At 47.0% G+C, this 17,781-nt stretch overlaps 1 protein-coding gene across 5 annotated transcripts in view; it reads right to left on the reverse strand.

Annotated features, from left to right (window-relative positions):
- LOC101521631 (La ribonucleoprotein 1B) overlaps positions 1-11,132 on the reverse strand; it is a 33,816-nt gene extending 22,684 nt beyond the window's left edge. For 2 of the 5 annotated variants that reach the window (XR_009245833.1, XM_058666863.1), the window contains exons 1-3: positions 10,161-10,951; positions 1,222-1,280; positions 808-867 (exon numbers count right to left, since the gene is read on the reverse strand). Coding sequence is in view for 4 of the 5 variants with exons in the window: in XM_058666863.1 (XP_058522846.1) it covers positions 808-867; positions 1,222-1,280; positions 10,161-10,725 (684 nt within the window). In the remaining variant the exon portion in view is untranslated. Of the gene's footprint in view, positions 1-807; positions 868-1,221; positions 1,281-10,160; positions 10,958-11,011 lie in introns of those variants that run through there. The other 3 variants (XM_058666864.1, XM_058666861.1, XM_058666862.1) reach the window with 3 other exon arrangements.
- Positions 11,133-17,781: the final 6,649 nt, after the last annotated feature.

Genomic DNA, 17,781 nt, shown 5'->3' on the forward strand with positions numbered 1-17,781 from the left:
TGGAAGATCTTCCTCTCTGTCTCTCCTCCTCTCTATATGTCTGACTTTCCAATAAAAAATAAATTAGTTTTGGTGCCCGGCGTGGTGGCCTAGTGGCTAAAGTCCTCACCTTGAGCACGCCGGGATCCCAAATGGGTGCCAGTTCTAATCCCAGCAGCTCCACTTCCCATCCAGCTCCCTGCTTGTGGCCTGGGAAAGCAGTCGAGGACAGCCCAAAGCCCTTGATTCCTGCACCTACGTGGGAGTTCTGGAAGAAGTTCCTGGTTCCTGGCTTCAGATTGGCACAGCACAGGCCGTTGCAGTCATTTGGGGAGTGAATCATCGAACGGAAGATCATCCTCTCTGTCTCTCCTCTCTGTATATCTGAATTTGCAATAAAAATAAATAAATCTTTAAAAAAAAGTTAGTTTCAAAAACAAAAAATAATACAAACTCCTAAGAACACAATCAGATAAGGAAACCCGATTAATGAAATTAAGTCTGAATTATGGTTAAAATTATACAAAACGTAGTTGCCAAGTTTCTGATACCTTTATCATTGCATAGTTTTATATAATCAAATTTTGATATATAATTTATGTTCATTATCTCCAGAAATAGGTGACATTTATCCTAAGTAAAATATTAAGACACCAAGTTCATTATTAACACTTACTGGAAGAGCCAACAAATGAGAAAAAAATGAAACAAAAAAAAATAAACCTTAATGATGAACCAAGTCTTTAAATATGTCCCTCAGGCAATTGGTTTTATTTTTAACTAAAATAAATTCTTCATTTTTAAAAAGTATTCTTAAATAATACTCACTCCAGTGTTCACTAATTCACTTGGCGTTGGCCAATTCGCCATATCGCTGAAATCGCTAGGCTAAAAAGTAATAAATAAGTGTTATGTTTGCAAATTAGCTTTAGAAATTTTACATAGAAAATACTTTCTAGAACCACCTGCAACTATAACAATTACCAATATTATCACATGCTGGCATTTCTCATACTGACCCAAAGTCTCTCCAACCCAAGCACTTCGAAGCAAAAAGGTTTTGGTCTTATGATCCAATTTCAAGTACTATCTAATATGAGTGAAACTGAGGCACATGATAACAGATCAAAGGAACCAAATACATAATTCTCTGAATATTAATATTACACTAACATTAGTAAGAATCACAAGAGCTCCTAACAATTTTGACAGTATCGTTAAGACTATTTCCTGTAGACATACCTTATTGGGTTTCTTTGTCTTGAGTTTTCCAGCTTTTACAGTTTTTGGCGAAATAAGCTCTAAGGAAAATAAACAAAATTGCTTTTACAACTACTTAATTTAACATATTTTTTACAACTACTTAATTTAACATATTTAGCAAACACTATTTTATCAATTTTAGCATGTCAGTATAGTCATCACTCAACATAATTTGTTCTGAGATTCACACTTAACAGATTCAAACGTGTCTGGACTTCAGTACCCAAACAGAAAAGTCAGAAATATTATGTACAGCTTACATATACTGGACAAGTAAATCATTTCATTAACAGATTACAACGCAGGAAACATCAGAAATAACATGTTTTACTAAAATTGGACTCACTTCTAATGACACACATTTTGTTAAGACTGATTCACTTAGGGCCCGGCGCAATAGCGTAGTGGTTAAAGTCCTCGCCTTACAGGCACCGGAATCCCATTACGGGCGCCGGTTCTAATCCCGGCGGCCCTGCTTCCCATCCAGCTCCCTGCCTGTGGCCTGGGAAAGCAGTTGAGGACAGCCCAAAGCCTTGGGACCCTGCACCCGTGTGAGAGACCCAGACGAGCTCCTGGCTGTGCTCTAGTAGTTGCGGCCACTTGAGTGAATCATCGACGGAGATTCTTCCTCTCTGTCTCTCTTCCTCTCTGTATATCTGACTTTCCAATAAGAATAAATAAATCTTAGAAAAAAAAAGACTGATTCACTTATTTATTTTAAAGACTGAGTGACAGGAAGAGACAATAATCATCCATCCACTGATTCACTTCACAAATGGCCATAGCAGCCATGACAGGGCCAATTCAAATCCAGGAGTTACTTCTGGGGCTCCCAAGAGGGTGCTGCAGTACAAGTACTTTAGTCATCTTCTGCTGCTCTCTCAGTCACATTAAGCAAGGAGATGGATCAGAAGTGACGCAACAGGAAGGTTAACCCACCATGCCACAATGTCAGCCAACTACATTTTTAAATACAATTAATACATTCATCAAAAAGCATCCAGAAATTAGGTCAGAGGACTTCAAACTATCTGTGGCAGAAATCAAACAGGTTTTGCCACCCTAACAGACTGTACCTAGTCACAAAAACGACAATGACTGATTCTGTAAAAGGTTATCCAAGACCTTCACTGTACTACATGTCCTTATCTTAAGTTGGTATACAATGGCTGATTCCTTTCCATTCTGACTCATTACACTGCAAGGTTATTCTAAAGCATGATCATCGCACCATCATGGCCTAAAGTAAACATTAAAACTGTTTAATCTTCCTTTTGCAAACACTGGGATCCCATAAGGCCACCAGTTCATGTCCCTGCTTCTCTACTTCCCATCCAGCTTCCTGCTTATGGCCTGGGAAAGCAGATGATGGCCCAAAACCTTCAGACCCTACACCTATATGAGAGACTAGGAAGCAGTTCCTGGATTCAAATCTGTTCAGCTCAGCTTCAGTGTTAGTGGGAGCCCTGGAAGAAGCTCCTGGCTCTGGGCTGTAGCCACTTTAGGAGTGAACCAGCGGACAGAAGAGTTTTCTCTCCATAACGCTGATCTGCCTTCCCAATACAAATACATACATCTTAAAAAAAAAACCCGCACAGTGGCTCAGGGGCTAAATCCTCCTCTTGCATGCGCTGGAATCTCATATGGGCGCCAGTTCCTTTCCTGCTCCACTTCCCATCCAATTCCCTCGCTGGCTGTAGCTTGGGAAGCAGAGCACGGCCCAGACTCTTGGGCTCCTAGTTCAGCTCCAGTCACTTGGGGAGTGAACCTGAGAACGGAAGGAGGATCATTCTTTCTGTACCACCTTTTCCCTGTAAATCTGCCTTCCCAATAAAAATAAATCTTCAGAAGCTAATTAGAAACAAAAATAATAGAAGAAAAATAAATACGAAAAACAAGATGGAACAAGTGCTATAGTATAGCACATTAAGATGCTACCTTCAGCACCAACATCCCACCATACAGAATTCAGAGTCCAGAGTGTACCAGTTCAAGTTCTGGCTGCACCACTTCTGATCCAATCCCCTGCTTATGGCCTGGGATAGTAGCAGAGGATGGACAAGTGCTTGGGCCCCTGCACTGCTATATCATGGGAGACCTAGAAGTTCTTCCTCCTCCAGTCTACTGGCTTGGGGCTAGCCCAGCCCCAGCAGCTGTGGCCATTTACGGCAGTGGACAGAAGATAGAAGGTATCTTTCCCATGTTCTTCCCCTCCCTCTCTTCATAGAAAAGTCTAAATGAAAAGAGGGAACCCCAGTGATGACTCTGTCCCAGCTGTTCTACTTCCCTTCTAGCTCCCTCCCTGCTTGTGGCCTGGGAAAGCAGTAGATGATAGGCCAAAGACTTGGGACCCTGCACTCATGCAGGATACCCAGAAGCTCCTGGCTTCTGGCTTTGAACTGGCTCAGCTCCAGTAGTTGCGACACAGTGGGGAGTGAACCAGAACAGAAGATCATTCTCTGTCTCCCCTTCTCTCTCTTAATCTACCTTTTCAATAGAAAATAAATAAACCTTTTTAAAAACTAAATTTAATGGAAAACACAGGCAGGTCCCCCGACCACAAATTTAAAAAAAGAAAAAGCTTGAGCAGGAAAACACCTAACTCACTAACAAAGAACAGCATCTGTCTAAACATTATCCAGATATAACACGATCCAAATACTTTGTAAACAGTATAAATGCATATAGATTCTATGAAAGTTACAGTAAATAACCTTTGGAGAACTTTCCCCTTTACAACCCAAAAAACCTGATTCAGAACTTCATTAAGTGTTATAAAAATGCAGTCATATACAAACTACTTCATATAATAATAAGGAATACCTATACAAACAAGTTTCATTTACTTTTATTACTAATCAGAAATGAAATATAAATTATCATGACCACATAAAAGCAAAAAAAAAAAAAAAAAAAAAAAAACAGGGCTTGGCAGCGTGGCCTAGTGGCTAAGGTCCTCACCTTGATCCCATATGGCCGCTGGTTCTAATCCCGGCAGCTCCACTTCCTCTCTATCTCTCCTCCTCTCAGTATATCTGACTTTATAATAAAAATAAATCTTTAAAACAAAAAAACCCTTAACTCCAATACTAAGTGACACAATCAATTTGATACTTTTAAAGATTTATTTTTATTAGAAAGGCAAATTTACAGAAGGAGAGAAAGATCGTAAAACCACTGGTTCACTCCCCACGTGGCCACAAAAGTTGGAGTGAAGCCAATTCAAAGGGAGGAGACAGGAGCTTCTAGATCTCCCACTGGGTGCAGGGTCTCAAGGCCTTGGGCCATCCTCTATTGCTTCCCCATGGACACAAGCAGGGAGCTAGATGGAAGTGGAGCAGCTGGGACACAAACTGGCACCCATATGGGATCCTGGTGCTTGAAGGGGGAGGATTAGCCAATTAAGCCATTGCACCTGGTGAAAAAAATGAGCAGGTATTTTCAAAAAACAAATTCAAATGATTAACAGACATGAAAAAATGTTCAGGCTCTCTAACTATCAGGGAAACACAAATAAAAACCCAATTGGGTTATACCAAACTCCAATGAGATGAGCCTATATTCACAACTCTACCAACAACACCTGCTGGCATGGACGTAGGGAGAAATGTACCCTATTTCACTGCTACTGGAAGCACAGGCTAGTACAACCACTATGGAAGTCAGTATGGAGAGTGCCAAGACAACTGAAATCTGATCTACTGTATAACCCAGCTATCCAACTTTTGGGAACATATCACAAAGAAATAAAATCTGCATATGATAAAGTCACAGGTAATCCTGCATTTACAGCAGCACAATTTACAATAGCGAAGACATGGAAACAAAGAAACTATAATACATCTACTCCGTGGAATACTACTACTTGGCCATTAAAAAGAATGAAATCCTATCATATGCTTAGTGAAATAAGTCAATCCCAAAAGGACAAATGTCTTCCCTGATAAAAGGCAACCTTTACACAAAATACAAGATCAACAAATATATATATAAATATGTGTATATATATATATATATATATATGTGTATATATATATATATATATAATCTAAAGAAACTGTATGACGGAGATTAACATACTGAGATGAAACGATACAGTGCAGTAGGCATCTCCTGAATAAAAGATGGATCCCGGGCCCGGCGCCATGGCCTAGCGGCCAAAGTCCTCACCTTGAAAGCCCCGGGATCCCGTATGGGCGCCGGTTCTAATCCCAGCAGCTCTACTTCCCATCCAGCTCCCTGCTTGTGGCCTGGGAAAGCAGTTGAGGACGGCCCAAAGCTTTGGGACCCTGCACCCACATAGGAGACCCAGAAGAGGTTCCTGGTTCCTGGCTTCAGATCGGCACAGCACCAGCCATTGAGGTCACTTGGGGAGTGAACCATTGGACAGAAGATCTTCCTCTCTGTCTCTCTTCCTCTCTGTCTCTCCTCCTCTCTGTATATCTGACTTTGTAATAAAAATAAATAAATCTTAAAAAAAAAAAAAGATGGATCCCAATGAAAACTGTTGCATGTATCTTGGTGACAGGATGTCACACTTTCTACCATTATCTATACCTACATATCAGGATACGGTTAAATAGGATGGACTTGTGACTGTTGTTGAAAGACTACACCATTATAATACCATTATAATACAGGAAGGGAATATAGGGTGGGTGGAAGAGGAAATCCCTGAGCCTATGGAACTATTGGGGGGGGGAAATTATAAAAAAATAAACTTACTAAGCAAATTTAATGTATCAGTTACTCCAAATACATTATTATCTACATGTCTCCATCACTGGTATGATTCTACTCATTGACACGGCTTTTTTGAGCAATATCCCAACCTAAAGATGTTGTTCTTAAAACCAAAGGAGATCCACAAAGAAACAACACTAAAAAGATAAGAAAAACAAAATTTTTTTTTAACCAAATAAACTATGTCAGCTACAGTTAAGAGACTACTGTTCAGCAATTTAAAAAAACGCAGACCGAAAAACATCAGCACTTGGACTAGCTGGATGGCTCTTGGCTAAATCCTCGCCTTACAGATCCCATATGAGTCCTGGCTCATGTCGCAGATGCTCCACTTCCCATCCAGCTCCCTGTCTGTGGCCTGGAAACTCAGTGGAAGATGGCCCAGAGTTGTGGAATCCTGCACCTTCGTAGCAAACCTGGAATAAACTCCTAGCTCCTGGCTTTGAATTGGCTCAGCTCTGGCCAATGCAGGCACTTGAGGAGTGACCAGTGCACGGAACATCTTTCTGTATCTCTTTCTCTGTATAAATCTGCTTTTCCAAGAAAGATAAATAAATCTTTAAAATGTGTGTGTGTGTGTGTGTGTGTACTGAAACTCAAACCTGTCTTGATGGCTCAATTTGCTAATCCTTTCCTTGCAAGCATCGGGAGCTCAGCTTTCTGCTTTTGATCCAGCTCTCTACTCACGGTCTCGGAAAGCAAGAGGACGGCCCAAAGCCTTGGGACCCTGCACCCATGTGAGAGACCCAGAAAAAGCCCCTGGCTCCTGGTTTCAGGTCACCTCAACTCTGGCAGTTGCAGCCACTTGGGGAGCGAATCAGTGGATGGAAGATTCTTGTCTCTCTCCTCTCTGTAACTCTGCCTTCCAGTAAAAATAAACACTTCTTAAAAATATACACTCCCCCCCAAAAAGGCATATTACATTCTAAGCACTTGTACAAAGCATATTTTTCTTTTTAGAAGAAACTGCATAGGAAAGCCTGAAGAGATAGTCAGTAAACTGGTAATACAATTACTTTGATGAGAACATCAAAAGTTCTATTTTTACACAATATATTTATAGAATACTTACATAATTAAAGCATTATTCCATTATAGTTATAACAGGTTAATTGAGATTTCTGGGAATTAGACAGGGAGAAAAGAACTGATGGGCAATATAGTGCAGTGAGGTAGGCAGCTAGTTCAGGGTCAGGAGCTTGGACGCCACTCTTCCCCACCACCTAGGTGTTCCCTCCTGCCCACCTGTGACTCTTACCTATCATCACCTGGAACCTGAGACGGCGGCATTGCACTGTTGTGTAACCACTCCCCTCGGAAGCCCTGTAAAGGCTCATGATAGGGAGGGGCTCACTCTTGGTCTCAGGCCTCCATCACTGCCACTCTAACTCTTAGCCTCCCCAGTGAGTGCTTGCTCTCTGGCTTCCTAAGGACAGATTGAGGCCAGGTAGCCCCTGAGCATGGCCTCTGTATGTCTATATTCCTCACCCACTGTTCCTGCTTGGAAGGTACAACGAAGATGTTAATGCTAAGACGCTTTGTGTGGGCAGAGAAGCCAGGGAAAGGCGAATGTCTGCAGCTTAGTAAGTGTGTCCAGGTTATTCATTACATGTCTCTCAGGATAACTTGTATTGCTGGGGAAGTTAGGACACAGGTCTTAAGCTTAACAGACGGACTTCAGGGTAATGACCATTTGTTCCTCTTGGGGTTTCGGTTGACTGGATTGCCATATGGACTTGTGATTTGCTATTTCTAGTGGGCCCTGTTATCACCAAGCTTTGGTTAATAAAAATTCCTTAATCAGGCATGATCTCGCTTGTACCCCACAATAATAGGGTGAAAATTGTATCAAAAAGCAGATTTTCAACATGTAAAATACAAGCACAGCTAAAAGCGATTAATAAATTCCATATTGTCGTTTTAATAAAAGACTTTCAATATAAATAACGCTACTTGAACACAACATGAGGACAATTTCAGGAAGTTTTTCCTGGCCACATGTCAACACACTCCGCAAAGTTACTTCCCCGAGCCGAGACCTGGAGAACCTCACTTAGGCCTGCAGGTACTAACACAGAGAAAATTCACTTTTTATGCTCTGAAAAACTCTCTGGTTTCCAACTGTGGCAATAAATTTGGGGGGAAAATTTGGGGCACAGAATTCCTTTACTTCAAGTTTCACCAAAACAGACGTGGCTGCTTATTGTTCCTCCTTTCACAGAGCATCCAGTTTTGTAGAATAAATTATGCAAGCACCCTACCCATAAATCACTAGTTTTAAAACATATTTATTTATTTTTATTTGAAAGTCAGATATACAGAGAGAAGGAGAGACAGAGAGGAAGATCTTCCATCTGCTGATTCACTCCCCAAGTGGCCATAACGGCCAGAACTGAGCCAATCTGAAGCCGGGAGACATGAGCTTCTTCTGGGTCTGCCATGTGAGTGCAGGGTCCTAAGGCCTTGAGCCAAACTCAAGCCACAAGCAGGGAGCTGGATGGAAAGCCAGACTGCTGGGATTAGAACCGGCACCCATATGGATCATGGTGCATGCAAGGTGAGGACTTTAGCCACTAGGCTACTACACTGGAACCCGCAAAGTACTAATTTAACACTTCTTGGTTTGCATCTACCCTATACTCAAAATAACCTTTATTCTTGAAGTCTAAAATTTTCTTAGGAAAATAAGGAGCCAAGCCATATGGGTTATATGTAGCCCACACTTTGAGACTAGAAACCTCAATCACTTACAAAGCCCAGAAATCAGCTAATTTAGTGAGTACCTAAGTGTCTCAGGACATTGCATTCCCGTGACAACCTCTTACCTAAATTATCTAAATTACTCAACTGCAAATAGGAATTGTAGAACAGTGCACCCCACAATGGGCAAAGACTACAGTGAAAACAGCGCTCCCAGTGTGACCCAAGTCTGCCTGGCAGTGCCAAAAGATTTCTGACAAAGTGCTGCCTGCACCAGCACCACCAAAACTCGAATGGACACCAAGATACAACAAGCCTGGAAATCGAAGGCACCAGTCAGGCTACACTAAAATATTTCCACACCAATTTGCAACTAAAACTCCCAGGTCACTTTAAAACTGTATGAGGACTGCCACTGTCTGTTAGTAACGAGGACAGATTTTCACAGCAGGCAGGAGGGAACTACACCAACATTAAACCTACAGCAAATGCTTTCTGCACCTGTGGAAATTTACAAAGCCCAATGTGTATGCTTCCGTGCAAAAACTAAAGAACTCGGTTAATCTAACACCTCCCTCTAGTACAGAATTCCTCAGAAGAAACAACTGGGTTGATAACAATCACCCTGCGTTTATTTACACTACCCCACCCTTTGGATCTCACAGATCCCACTACCCCATAAACTTGCTCAAATTTTGGCAGCAAACCTTTGCTGGTAAACAACTGTTATTTCTCGAACAAAACTCAATTCATTACAACTTAAAAAGCAATGGAAGAATACACTGCCCTTTCATTTTATCTGGCTTTTCCATTTTTAAACAAGGGTAGTTACAGCAATCAAAGCACCGAGAAACAAACTGCCGGGGTCAGCATTCAAATGCTGATGGCACAAGTTCCGCAAAAGGAAAGAACTGTTCAGACTGCCAACCACCTAACGTGCAATCCACAAGCTTGTCAAAAGATCTAGTTTCAACTACTCTCCCCTCCACAATCCTTGCTCCCAAGCACCTCTCGCGCCACCACAATCGGGGGTTGGCTTTTTTGGCGACTCCTTTGCAGTGATTTGAAAACCTTGATTTTTTTTTCAGTCCGATTAATAAAATACCACGATCGCATTTCCACTTCATAAGTCCCTTTATTCCACATCTATTTACAAGCCGCGATTAGCTATCTAAAGCTACTTTTCCCAAGTCACACATTCACACTACTGGGCAAAGAAAAAAAAAAAAAAAGAAAAACCACAGTTCTTGAGCCGTGCCAGCGGGGCGGCGCTGCCAAGTTACCCCCTCCGTGGTTAACTCGCCAGTCAAGGAGAACCTGAGGTCCCACCTCTTCCTGTCGCTTGTCCATTTATGTAAATAGGCATCGCGAATGACACCTTGGCACCCAGTACCTCCGACTGACAGGGTGACGAGGCCCGCCCCTCCGCACCCTTGCCCGAATCCCACCGCCGAGAAGCCACGGCGACCACAGACCTGCCTCCAGAGTGTCCAGCGGGGGCGGCGGCGGGCCCGTCCCGGCGGGGCATAGGTGCTGGGGAGGCTTTTTGGTCCAGGGGTTCTCCTTGGGCGGCAGCGGCGGCGGCGGCGGCGGCGGTGGTGGTGGTGGTGGTAGTGGCGGCGGCAACGGCGGCAGTTTTGCCTCGGGGCCGGCCGCTGCCGCCTCACCCCGGGCGTCCTCGGCCGGCAGGTCCCGCGGCGGCGGCGGCGGCGGGGGCTCCCCGCCGAAGGGGCCCCCGGTCCCACGCGCCCTGTGCGCCAGGTGCAGCGCCAGGGGCCTCACGGGCACGGCCGCCTGGGGTACGCTGTGTCCCAGCACCGGCACCGGCGACGGCTCTCCCCGCGCCCCCGCGCTGCTGCTGCTGCTGGTGGCGGCGGCCGAGGCCCTGTCCTCCCTCGCCGCCTCCTTCCCCTCTCGATCCGGCGGGGGCGGCTGCTCAGCCTGCCGACTCGCAACGACCGAGCGCGACTCCCTCTCAGAGGCCGCCGCGGGCGGATCCTCCCGAGAGTGAGCGGCGGGCAGCGGGGCGCGAGCAGACATGGTCCCCTTGCCCCAGCCGTCCCAGCCTGGGGGGGCCCGGGGCCAGGGAGCCCGGGTGCCCGTCGCTCCGCCGGGGCACCGACCGGCGCCGGCCTGGGGCAGAGAACCCGAGAGCCCGGCCGCCGTCGCCGCCACCGCCGCCCGCCGAGGCCGTGCAGCGCCCGGCGTGCCGGCCCGCGTCGAACGGGAGCGCTAACCGCCCGCCGGCCCGCACCTCCCGGGCGGCGCACGCCCAGAGCCGGCTAACACGCGCGGGGCGCCGCAGCCGGGAGCCGCGAGCCCTCACCTGGCGCGGGCGGCGGCCGAAGAGCCGGCGAGCTGCGCTGCAGAACCTTGAGCCGAGTCCGGGAGGGGCACGCCGCGCCGGCCCCTAACCGGCCGGGGGGCGGGGCGGCGGCGTGGGGAGGCGGGCCGAGGGGCGGGGTGGGGCGGGGCCTCCTCCAGGAGCGTGACGTGGCCGCTCGCCGGCCGCCGCCTCCGCCGCCTCCGCCTCAGGGCCGCGCGAGGAGGCCGGCCGCCCTGAGGGCCGCCCCCGCCCAGCGGCCAGCCGAGGCGGGGAAGAGGGCGAACCGGGCGACTCCCGGGCTCGCGGGCTGCGGCCGCCCGGGCACTGGCCGCAGGGGCGGGGCCGGCCCTCTGTGACTCGCTGCGGCTCGCGCGGCGCTCCCGCGGCGGCGACGGCCACCGGCGGGGCCGGGAGCGGCGGGGCGCACGTGGCGCCTGGGGCAGCGAGCGGGCCATTTGCGGGAGGCGAGTCGCTTGTGGGGCGCAGGGCTTTGGGGCAGGTGTCGGGTACCCACCCGCGGTGCTGCCTAGAACGGGACGGGGCCCTTTGCACCCGAACGCTCCCCCGAAGTGCTTTGGGGGCATCGCGGTCACCTGTAATCCTGCGCCAGGAACACAGGGAAAACGATGTTATCTGTAGGTCATTGTTTATGAAACCTTTGCCCCGGAATTTGATTTACTGCACTTCTTTGCCGCGTTTCCCACCCACAAACAAATTTTTTCAAATAAAGAAGAAGAGTGCGCTTGTATGAAACATCTAGTGTTTCCCTGGCTTTTAGATCTTTCAGAAAGGATTCCTGTAATTAGGAGAGCTGACACTGAGGTTAGAAATCAGCTGTATTTTTTTTTTTCTTTTCACTAGGATGAATTTTAAAACAGTACAAAGACTTTGTGATCATAAATGTGATAAGAGCTTCCTATATGGCTCTAAAATTCAATTAGACATGATACTGGCTTTATGTGCGTCTTATTATGAGTTCAGGTGCAAGGTCGCTGAGCGCAGTTAGTTAGGTTGAGTTTTTTTTCCCTCAGCCCTTCCCCCAGCTTTGCAAGAGTTTGCTAACAATCCTTTCTGGCTGCCTTTAGGACTGCCGAGCCCAGCAGGCAATTTATGTGTGGAATCCAATCTTCCAAGGGTTTGGCTTCAGTCTTATTAAACTCAAGGTTAGTTTGTTCTTGTTTACTTGCCTAAACTACCTTAAGGCTAATCTAGTCACACAACAGTATAAACAGTAGGCTTGTTTTCCATATCAATTATCGACCAGACCCTAAGTAACCTCCTGAAATGCAAGTAGGAGTTGTCCTTCCACCTGTGTCCCAGAAAGGGGCCACCTTGACTAGTTGTGTCACTGGTGAAGCCTAGTGTTTTTGACTACCAGCGAGTGGCTCTTGTTGTCACCAGCCCTTTGGAGTTCTGCCAGGTAATGCTTGACTTTTCGCAAGTGGCTGTGACTCAGAACACATTATTTTACTGTCTGTTTAAACGTATGTGGATTAAAGACTGAGTCAGTTGAGGGGAAAAAAAATATGTTATGGATTGTTTCTGCCGAGTCGCATGGGTATTGGGCTACATAACCAGGATTGCTCTGTTTTTGTTTCTGAATTGTCCCTTTTTTTTTTTTTTTTTTTTTTTTTTTAAGTGGAGAGTCATCCAGAGATTTCTCAGGGCAAAAGGGAAGGATTAATGGAGGAATACTGCAGAGTGTTCTTGGAAACAGGGTTTGCTTGTAGACAAGGAGGAACTGGGCAGTGGCCTTCTGAAGAGTTCTGAAGAAGTCAGCATTTGAGTTCAGAATCCCACCTGGTGCATGCCAGCAACTCCGTGCAGAGAGCTGGCATGTGTGGATCTCTGAAAAGGATACAAGTAATTCCTGTTTGCAACGTCCTCACCTGTCTTATGTCCCTCTGTATCTGCTCTCCACCCTTCCCCTCTTCTTGTGCCAGGGAGCGCTGGCCTGTTGGGATGTCACCAGTGGGCTCCCTTGTCCTACGCTGGTATCTGCGTGGGTTCGCACAGTAGGAAGTATCTGCCAAAGATTGTAGGCCCAAAGATAGTGAGGTCATAGTCCTCATTCCCTCCACCAAGTCACATGCGCTGCACTGTTCTCTCTAATCCTCCCTTCTATTTTAGTGGCATAGGGATGACAACCGTCAGCCCTGTTCTTTCCTGCTTTCCCCAAACATGCCCACAGCTCTGGAAACAGGCATTTTCATAACTTCAAATTGGGCAGCTGGAACACTCCATTTGATCACAGCTGGGGCCTGAACTGACTACATTTCCAGTCCTATTTCTTCTTTCCATCATCGAAGCACTTTGATCAAAACCAAGTAATAAAGTCGGACTGATTAACCCGAATGTGTAACACTTACCGTTGCCCAGGCTGGCCACCTTGATAGAGGGAAAAAATGGTTTGCTTCAAAATCACAGTGTTACAAATTTTCAAAAAAAAAAAAAAATTTTTAAATATAGGCCCGACATGATAGCGTAGTGGCTAAAGTCCTCGCTTTGCACATGCCAGGATCCCATATGGGTGCCAGTTCTAATCCTGGCAGCTCCACTTCCCATCCAGCTCCCTGCTTGTGGCCTGGGAAAGCAATCGAGGACGGCCCAAGGCATTGGGACCCTGCACGGGAAGAGGTTCCAGGTTCCCGGCTTCGGATCGGCGCACATTGGCCCATTGTGGCTCACTTGGGGAGTGAATCATCGGATGGAAGATCTTCCTCTCTGTCTCTCCTCCTCTCTGTATATCTCCCTTTGCAATAAAAATGAATAAATGTTTAAAAAATTTTTTCAAATATTTATTTTTATTGAAGAGGCAAATTTATAGAAAGAAGGAGAGACAGAGAGGAAAATCTCCCATCATGTGATTCATTCCCCAAGTGGCCGCAATGACCAGAGCTGAGTTGATCAGAAGCCAGGAGCCAGGAGCTTCTTTTGGGTCTCCCATGTGACTGCAGGATCCCAAGGGTTTGGGCCATTCTCATCTGCTTTCCCAAGCCACAAGCATGGAGCCGGGGGTAAGTGGAGCATCCAAGACACAAACTGGTGCCCATATGGGATCTTGATGCTTGCAAGCAAAGTATTTACCCACTGAACCATTGCACTAAATCTTTTTTTTTTTTTTTTTTTTTTTTTTTTTACAGAGAGAAGAAGAGACAGAAAGATCTTCCATCTGCTGTTCATTCTCCAAATGGCCACAGTGGACAGAGCTGAGCAAATCTAAAGCCAGGAGCAAAGAGCTTCCTCCAAGTCTCCCACATGGGAGCAGAGTCCCAAGGCTTTGGGGCATTCTCTGCTGCTTTCCTAGGCCTCAAGCAGGGAGCTAGATGGGAAGTGGTACAGCCTGGACAGGACCCAGCTTCTATATGAAGATGTCTGCACTTGCAGAGGGAGAATTAACCAATTGAGCCATATCAGTAGCCCCATACAGTGGTTAAGACACTTAACTGGGCTGTTTACCTCCACTTAGGCCTGTTTCATAAAACTGTGAGGACTGCATGAGATGCCACAAGAAGAGGACTTACCCAGTACCATAACTCAGTAATGCCTCCTGACTTTATTGCTTTTAAATCAACAGATTTAACTGGGATGAATAACGTTAATTTTAGTCAACTACTGAGAATAAATGTCTGATATTTTGAAATGGAAAACTGGAATGTGGAGAACAGGAATGGGGCTCTGTTTTGAAAGGGAGAATGATTCTCTAAGCCCTCAGAAGTTAAGAACCACATAAAGTGATTCTTGTTATAGCAACTTGATGATGACATTGTTCAAAATGAGTCTTTAAAAGACGAACCCTGTTTTTCCTGTTTAAGAGGATGCCAGTGTGTCCTCTGGTGCTTGAACCCATTCCTCCTGCCTCCCAGGACAAAGTTCAAGATCTCTAATATTACCAATGCAATTTAGATTCATACTGACTTAAAAAAAAAAAAACTCCAGTGTACATAGAATTTGTTGGATGCAAGACTTGTAGTCAGGAAGGTAAAAGAGAGCTACAGTTTTTTTCAGCCTTTGAAAAAGGAGCACTTTAAAGAAAATTGGGTAAAGGAACCGATAACAGTCTGGACTGGTCAAGGCAGCAGCACCCGACTGCACATCCTAAATAGGGTATGGGGTGGGACGGGCTGCAACGTTAACCAGCTCATACAAGGCCAAATGGAAGGCCAGACTATGCCTGACATTGGCCTAAAACCCAATGGCATGTTTGAGAACTGGGTCTGGGAGTGGGTCGAGTGGAGAAACTTGGGAAACTCCCCTGGCAGGTCATAGCTCCCACTGGTGAACATATGGTCCAGACCTGGGGATCAGACAAGCTGGGCAAAGTAGCTCCAACAGCTGGCTAATGTGTGGGTTGGTAATGAAACGGGATGTACCAGGCAGGGCCGAGCAAACCTTAGCCCACAAGCAAAATTAGAAATCAAGCAGGATGGAGCACAGGTCATGCTGAGCTAGGCTCTTGCAACTACTGGTCTGCGTGAGCCAGGAATGCTAAGCCACAGCATCTTCTGCAGGGACCGGGACAGGTGAGGGGCTGTGCCAACCTGAGCCAGAGCAATCACTGGCATTTGTGCACCATCGATGGCTGGGAACAGGCCCAGTTGGGGAGCTAAGGGGACACCATAGCTGGGTTGAGATTCCTACCGAGGAGGAGGGGGCTAGAATAGGGGCTGCATTCTAATTTGGATATGGCTATAGTCTCCCTTGGCATAAGTGTGGGCCGGGACTGGACGAACCAAGCTGGGCTAGATTCCAACACCATCTGGTGCTCTGGAGGACCAGGGTAGATGTGGGATGGACTAGGCTAGCTCTCTGCTGCTACTGAGCCGTAAGTAAGCTGTGTCTGGCTATCGACGAGCCTTGACTGGGCTGAAACATCCAACAGTAAGAACCAGATTGGCGGGCCTGGCACTGTGGCCTAGCTGCTAAAGTCCTGGCCCTGAACACGCCGGGATCCCATATGGGCACCGGTTCTAATCCTGGCAGCTCCACTTCCCATCCAGCTCCCTGCTTTGTGGCCTGGGAAAAGCAGTCGAGGACGGCCCAAAGCCTGGGACCCTGCACCCACGTGGAATACCTGGAGGAAGTTCCCGGCTCCTGGCTTCGGATTTGCGCAGCTCTGGCCGTTGCGGTCACTTTAGGAGTGAATTACCGGATGGAGGATCTTCCTCTCTGTCTCTCCTCCTCTGTGTATATCTGACATGTATATCTGACTTTCCAAAAAATAAATCTTAGAAAAAAAAAAAGACCCAGATTGGGTTGAAGGTCTGTCAGAAAAGTCCACTGTTCCTGCTAGGACGGGAGGTGAACTGAGTAGGGCTGGCTCATGGACCCCTGGTATGTACGAAATCTGGCTTTGGGAGAGGTTCTGATGGAGGAACCTGGGCAATTCTGGCAGGACACAGACCCTGCAGGTAAGCACAAGACGCATAATAGGAAACATCCCAGAACAGGCCATGGGAAGTTTCCCACTGGCATACATTTGGCATGGGTTGGGGGCACCCAGGCTGAATCAGTTCACATCACCCACTGGCAAATCCAAGCAGCAGAACAGAGTATGAGTCGAGCCAGGTTTGGTTGTGGCAAAAACCAGTGCACATTATGGAATGTCAAGGTGAGGTGACCTGTACCAGATGTGATCACAGCACCCAACACCAGCACACGTGAGAACCAGGAAGGGAGGGAGGGGGTAAAGCTGGTAAGGGTGATGTGGAGGGCTCCCCTGCTGGACAGTTACTCCTACTGGAGAGCATGAGCTGGGATGGGGTAGACCAGACCAGGCAGGGCGACAACACCTGTGGGGCTCATGTGGACTAGATCAGGGAAAAGCCAGGCTGGGCTGATTGTTCATATTAGTGCAAAAAAAAAAAAAAAAAAATTAGAGTGGGTGAGGGTTGGTTGGGCTTAGCCACAACACCAGCTGGCACTGGGGACTAAATCTGTGAAGTTAAACTCCTGAACCCCATGGAGAGTGCATAATCTGGGAATGGGAGTGGCCTACAAGGGAAATAGTGGGCTCCTCCCTCTTGGGTTACCACTCCCACTGGAGGGCATGAAAACCAGGACAGGGACTGGGGCAGGGGTGGCTAGACAAAAAGGCACCCAACAGCATGTATGTGGGCTGGATAGTTGGGCTGGTTGGGTTGAACTAGGTTTCAATGCCCATAGACATGTATGAGAGCTGAATGGTTTGTGGGACAGACTGGACTAGTCTGCTGCACATATTGGCAAGCACGGGAAGCAGGGTAGGGGCAGGCCTGGTGGGGGTTATTGTGGGTCGCTCGACTAGGCTACAGTTCCCACTGGTTTATGTGAGGGCTGAGTGTGTGCTGGGCAGAATCAGGCTGGACTGTCTCCAGTGGAAGACAGGGCTGGAAACAGAACTGACCAGCAATTGGGGCAGCAGACTGTACTTGCAAGCACACACAAGAATCTTGTCTAGGAACACCTCAGACAAAGTTTCTTTGGGGATCTCCCCAAACTGTAGAACTGTCGGACTCAGAACCCTAAGCACGAAAAGACAAAGGACAGAACAAGTCAGTCAACCACCTCAGCCATAAAAATAGGGCAAACGGAGACTCTAAGATGGACTATGTCAATCAGTGGATTCTTCAGTGACCTCATCGTGCTTGGAGTGGTGAGAGTGGCAGCAATTCAGAACTGTTGAACTATCAAAACCACTTGATCAAGACCCTTGGAGCATGCCCCACATCAGGGACCTGGGGTGAGTTGGAGACTGGGTGAGGCTTCTCCCTTTACCTCCCTCTTTAGCC

This window comes from Ochotona princeps, chromosome 7 (genome assembly GCF_030435755.1).
Source record: "Ochotona princeps isolate mOchPri1 chromosome 7, mOchPri1.hap1, whole genome shotgun sequence".
NCBI classification, from domain to species: Eukaryota; Metazoa; Chordata; class Mammalia; order Lagomorpha; family Ochotonidae; genus Ochotona; species Ochotona princeps.